This window comes from Nannospalax galili, unplaced genomic scaffold, assembly GCF_000622305.1.
Source record: "Nannospalax galili isolate Female #2095 unplaced genomic scaffold, S.galili_v1.0 scaffold593, whole genome shotgun sequence".
NCBI lineage: Eukaryota > Metazoa > Chordata > Mammalia > Rodentia > Spalacidae > Nannospalax > Nannospalax galili.
In genome coordinates, this window is record NW_008332686.1 from 434,222 (window position 1) to 440,852 (window position 6,631).

At 37.2% G+C, this 6,631-nt stretch overlaps 1 protein-coding gene across 1 annotated transcript; it reads left to right on the plus strand.

Annotated features, from left to right (window-relative positions):
* The first annotated feature begins 2,102 nt into the window (after positions 1-2,102).
* LOC103729600 (olfactory receptor 4C46-like) lies at positions 2,103-3,038 on the plus strand. The gene has a single exon (XM_008827675.2). The coding sequence runs from the start codon at positions 2,103-2,105 to the stop codon at positions 3,036-3,038; it is 936 nt and encodes a 311-aa protein (XP_008825897.2).
* The last annotated feature ends 3,593 nt before the right edge of the window (positions 3,039-6,631 follow it).

Consider the following 6,631-nt stretch of genomic DNA (forward strand, 5'->3'; position numbering starts at 1 on the left):
GAGCCTGATTTATGTCCCCAAATGCCCCTCGGTGTGGGACCATGTGCTTGCCCACCAATAGTCCCATCACTTAAACACACTTTCCTCCTCCCAGGATTACTCTTGTTACTTTACAGAGTGTTGATGAGACAAGTGTGTGAGGGGATAGGGATTGGACCAAAGGTAAGAGGAAGACCCAAGATTCTCATTTGGCCCTTCCATTTATTAACAGCACTCATCAGTGCTTTGAGACACCTACATTCTAACAATACTAGAGAAAGCTAGAGACTCCAGCATCACCCATTTTCTTAAGATTTGGAATTTGACCTGCCCTAGACTACAGACTATAGATAAAACAAACCCATGCATGCCCCCTTATATGTGTCTATGAAGAGCCGAAGCCTTACTGGCTTTGGTTTCTCAGAAACTGTAAGTTCCCCCTGCCCTAGACTACAGACTATAGATAAAACAAACCCATGCATGCCCCCTTAACCCCATGAGACCACCCTCACTCTCCAGGACTAAATGCTCTTTTTTGCTTCTGTAAAAACTGCTTGATTGCTTGACTGAAAGGACAAACTGTATTGACCCCATTTTGACTCGTTGTTTCAGGCAAGCCTGAACAAGCCCAGACATGTAATCTCACATACCACCCCCTCCCCAGGAGGCTGTAGTTCAAGCAAGCCCAGGCACATAACAGCCTTATATGGTAAGAACAGAGACTTCTGGCCCCACAGATAACAGTCAGCACATCCCACAGCACTGAGGGTAGCACACACCAACAAGCGAGCTCTTTGGACCAATCAAGATGGAACTCTGTCATTCCCCTCCCCCCTTTGTCTGAAACCTATAAAGAGCTTCAACTCCCTACAATTGGGGCTCTCAGGGAGACTTGCCACGTTTGTTTGATCTGAGAGCCCTATCTTAAGCCCAAATAAAGACTCTTTGTTTTTGCATGCTCTCTGGACTCCGTGGTAATTCTTGGGGACCCATACCTTGAGCACAACATCTACATGTTTACTGATAATAGTATTCATCTGAAGTCATCCTTCAAATAGTATCAAGTGAAATTGAATTATTATGAGCAAATTAAGAGTAAATCAACATTTATATAGGATGATAACTACGAGGTATAAGGTTTAATTCTAAGAATTTGAGGAATATAATTAGATATTAAAAACTGAGAGACAAAAATAAGAAAAAACAGTAAAAACCTCAGTGTGATAACACCATCATTTCCTCATTACTTGTCTGATACAGAATCATTAAGTAATTATATTATGTAAAGGAAACATGTAAATTTGTAGAAAAAATAATGATATTAAACACCTAGCTGATTTAGAAGAGAGACTGAAAAAATAAAAAGCATTAAAAGTCATGAAAAAACATTACAAAACATAAGTTTAACATTTTTATTTAATATTGTCATTTTTTTTCTTAAACATAAACAGTAATCCTTCTAAAAATTTCCATATCTTTAAAATGTATAAAGTAATAGCAGTCACAGAGGTTATTTAGAGTGTATTGAATTTATGTTTTTTATAAAAATAAATACGGCTCTTAAGTAAGGAAAAAAACAGTGATAAATAGCCTAATACTTATGAATCTCTGAAGTCTACTGTGAGTTGAACCCAAACCATATTTTGCAAAGACATCAAAGATAGTTTACTATATTAGTGCCCATATTTCCCTGTTCTTCAAAATAATTGATATTCTTCCACTTGTTTTCTCAATTACCTTTCATATTTCCTCATTTTTGAAGTGTAAGAACAAAAGTATTTACAGTCTTAGTGGTGACTGTAACATCAACCTTCTACCTACAATGTAGGCCTAGCTGCCTCTGTGTCTGCATCTGCTCTTCTCTTTGGGTTCTGTCACATCAAGCTAATTAGTGCATGGGAGATGCTTTGATTTTATTTCCATATTTATATTCTCTGTTGATGTCTTCACCCAGAAAACACATTTTATGTAAGATAAATTAAAAAGTACTTGGTTTTTGCAATATGTAAATAATATCATAAGGTTTCACAACTAAGAATCCAGATCTTAATTATGGGATTGCAGGAATTAAATGAAATTGAGGATGTACGATCTTTTTTACAGGCAATGTAATTAACTTTCACATGAAGAAGATGAAGAAGAGGAACGTGACTGAGTTTGTCCTCCTGGGGCTCACACAGAACCATGAAATGGAGAAGGTTGTATTTGTAGTGTTCTTGACCATCTACATCGTATCTGTGGTGGGAAATGTACTCATTTTGGTCACCATCACCCACAGCCGATTGGTGGGCTCCCCCATGTATTTCTTCCTGGCCTATCTTTCCTTTATCGATGCCTGCTACTCCTCAGTCAATAACCCTAAATTGATTTTTGATTCACTCCATGAAAAGAAGACTATTCCGTTCAATGGATGCATGACCCAAGTGTTTGGGGAGCATTTCTTTGGAGCTACTGAGATCCTCCTGCTTACTGTGATGGCCTATGACCGCTATGTGGCCATCTGCAAGCCCCTGCACTATGCAACCATCATGAACAGACCAATATGTAAACTGCTAGTGGGAGTGTCATGGACAGGAGGCTTTCTTCATGGGATCATACAGATCCTCTTCATTATTGATTTACCTTTCTGTGGTCCTAATGTCATAGACCACTTTATGTGTGATCTAAACCCTTTGCTTGAATTGGTTTGCACTGATACCCACACTCTGGGACTCTTTGTTGCTTCCAACAGTGGGTTTATGAGTATGTTAATTTTCCTCCTTCTGCTGGGCTCCTATACTGTCATCCTTTGTTCCCTAAGAAACCACAGTGCAGAGGTAAGACGCAAAGCCCTCTCCACTTGTGTCTCCCACATCACAGTGGTTGTCTTATTCTTTGTGCCCGCCATATTTGTATACATGAGACCTGTGGTTACATTACCTACTGATAAGGCAGTTGCTGTGTTTTACACTATGATAACTCCCATGTTAAACCCCTTAATCTATACCTTGAGAAATGCTCAGATGAAAGATGCCATTACGGGATTGTTTAGTAGAAAAATTCATCCAGAAGATAAATAAATCAATTTATATCAAAATCCAGAAAAAGGATTAAAAATGCATTTTGAATGGACTCTGTAATGATTATTTACAAAATGAAGAAAAAAATCTGTCATTCATAATGCCGTGTTCAAGGAAACAGAAATGAGGAACAAACAATGGAGAAATCTTAACCCATGTTAGGTCATAATCATACTGTTATATCACATACACTTTTCTTACCTAGTGTCAACCAATTTTTGTTCTCCAGTCCTAGGAACAAGCACCCCATTGGTATGAGCTGAGCCCATAGAGATTTTTAGGGCTGGATATTCTGACTTATGCTTTAACTATCTTATTAATTGCATGACCACACTTATCAATGCATTTGACGATTGAGTGTTTGCTGTTGGCCCCCATTACCCAAGATCCCCTCATGAGTTTTGGATTGATATTCCACATTTCATTGATATTTTTCCACCCTAAGATCCCACCAACAGGGAAGAGTGATCACAGAACTACTCATGATTACCTTTCACATGTAAATTTTCATCTCGCAGTTTGGTTCATAAATGTTTTCTGACAACTTCTAGATTGGGTAGTAGGGTTTAACTGATAAATCACACTAGTATTCCTATGGCCATGAGCATTGAATCCCTCCTTCATTATTTTCATATCATAAAATGATGAGGCTTTCTGATGCCCTCACCGCAGATTACTTTTTGTGACACGTCACAGGCAAATATCTTAACAGAGCCTTGTCACTGCCTGAGCTTAAAGGGTGAAAGATCTCAGCATACAGTCAGGATATATTTATAAAGCTGATCTGATAAAACTTGAAGTTTATTCCACCATTATCACACATGTTCTTGGAATGACAGATCATGAAGCTGGGTAGGAGGTCACATTTTGAACTTTATAGAGTTTCTGGGACTGAGTATAGTTATTGATCCAGCTGCCTAGTGGGGTGGTGAGAGTGGTCTCAGGAGAATAAGGATTTGTCTTGTAGCACATGCCCTCAGAGATGACATTACAGGGTGCATCCTTTGGGCAAAGTTAGAAGACCATCTCTGGTAACGAGAAGTCATTTCTGCTGAGATGAAAACAATTTTATTGTGTGTACAGATCTCCCTTCCCCACTGTTTTGCTCTCTTAGTTCCTTCAAACTTTCAGTGATAGCATTAGGAACTCTGGATTCATTTCTTTTTAAACTTTGTATTAAGATATATTCATCTCTTGTTGGAACTCTCTCTCTCAATGAAATTTCCCTGAATGCAGACTCTGAGATTGGATATTTATGAAAGTGAGGTAAGAAAGAAGGAACGAAGGAAAGCTAACCAAATTAAAGGGAAAAAAGGATGTTGTCTCAACAGAGGTCTGGGTTCGGCATGGATCTTTGGAATTCTTTGGCGTATATTATACTATAGAATGATCACTAGAGGACAAAGGGGACCTACCACTTTTGTACCTCCAGGAGAGTCATTTATTGTCCATTGAAAGACCCTAAGATGGTGGATATGGTTCATCAACTGGAGCTCGATTTCCTTGGGTTCAGTAAACTTAAGGACACAAATGTTAATTGTTAGTTCCTCAGACTCATGGCAGCTGTGACATGAACATACATGCCTTGTAGAGAGGATTTGAGCTAGTTGAGTAGTGTCCATTACATTCTACATCTTCACAAGAAAGACCAGATGTCCACTCTCCAGGATTGCCTGCTCTGATGACTATAAAACCTTCTGCTCTCCTGCTTCCAGCCTTCTATCCATGTGTCACACTGCAGTTAGAGTTACTGTTCTACAATTCAAATCTAACTGCCTGTAAACACCCTCGCTAGTCTCGAGTCCTTATCATTAAGCCTTGAAAAATTAATGAGATCCTTCCTGAATGCATCTGTCCTTCTCTATCCATTCTCAACCTTGACATTTGCTTTTATACTGAAGGGTATCCTTTTGACACCTGACACTCTGTGTCATTTCAATAAATAGTATTTGAGAGAGTAGATGAACAGATACCTGCAACCAATTTGAATTGATAAGAGTCTCCACTCCAATACTGTTTTTTATCTGCTACCTTTCTATGCTTCCTTTGGCCCAAACTCTCATCTATTCATTCTGGTGACCTTATTTTCATACCAGTGCTATTTTGGAGGTCTAATCATCAGAGAATAATTTCTGAATCTCCTACTCCAACTCTCAAATGTATGTCCCTCTAATGTGTTTAACAGTCCCCTGTCTTTCTTGTGCTTTGTGACTATAAGCAGTGATTTTCTACTGTCCATTTTGCATCTTTCAATGTGTCTTCATTTAGGTCAAGAGAGAATTGTGATGCAATTTATTTTCACCTTTCTAGTTCCTAAATTACTGAAAGTATTTGTTTAGGATGCATTGTTGATTTGTGACAGAAGAATTCAATGAGAAATATTTATTATGAAATTTATTTGCATGTAAACAATGATAAATACTTTAAATTGCATAATGAAATGTGTCCATAAATTAAAAAAAAACCAATTAACAGAAAACCATGAAGTAAAATGCCCACATGCATAAACTGATATTTTTTATTTTATTTTTTTTGCTGAGAGGAGTGAGGACACAGAGATGAAGTACTTGTTCCTATGCATTTACCCAATGAGTCTCAGAAACAGAAATATCATGTTTTTTATCATTTGTAGTTCCTAGAAATCATATTCAATATATCTTTAACCAAATGTAATACAAGTAGAAATCTATAACAGCAGAAACTTTGAGAATTTTATAAATATATGGATATTAAACAAGTTATTCTTGAAAAGAAAGACAAAAGAACATTTTTAAATGTTTTGAAATGAATGAATAGAGACACCCCAACTATAAGGACTATCACAGTAGCAATACACTAAGGGAAAGACTCAAATAAGGAACATATGAATACATTCCAAGAGCATACCAAGTGAGCTTTTGTGCATCTGTGTGTGTGGCAGTGGAGATGAAACCCAGGGCCTTGTGAATGCCAACCCAATGCTCTACCACTGAACCATATCCATATTTTAAATAGCACAAATTTAAGAGGAAAATATGTTACAAATCAAAGTAGAAATAAATAAAACAAAATATAACAATATACAAGAACAAAAAAGAACTAGTTCTTGTAAAGTATAAAAACAAACAGACAAGGGGCTGGAGAGATGGCTCAGAGATTAAGAGCACTGACTGCTCTTGCAGAGGACCCAGGATCAATTCCCAGCACCTGTGGCTAGCAACCATGCATAAGTCCAGTTCCAGGGTATCTGATGCCTTCTTCAAACCTCAGCCAGCGTTGCATGATATGGATGGACTTATGCACATACAGGCACTATACTCATACGCATAAAATAAAAATAATAAAACAAAAAATCAAAAAGAAATAAAACAGACAAAATACCAGATGGCTTAGTAAGTGTATCATAATAAAATCACAAGTCAATGGTACATATTACATCTTACATCACAGAGAAACAAAGATCATTATAGATTACTATGAACAGCTTTATGTACCAATTTGATAATCTCAAAGTAAAAGACTAATTTCTGAATGTATACAACTAAAAATGATTGAATAGTGATGAAATACAAACTCAAACAGACCAATAATAGATTGGAAGATTTAATCGGTTA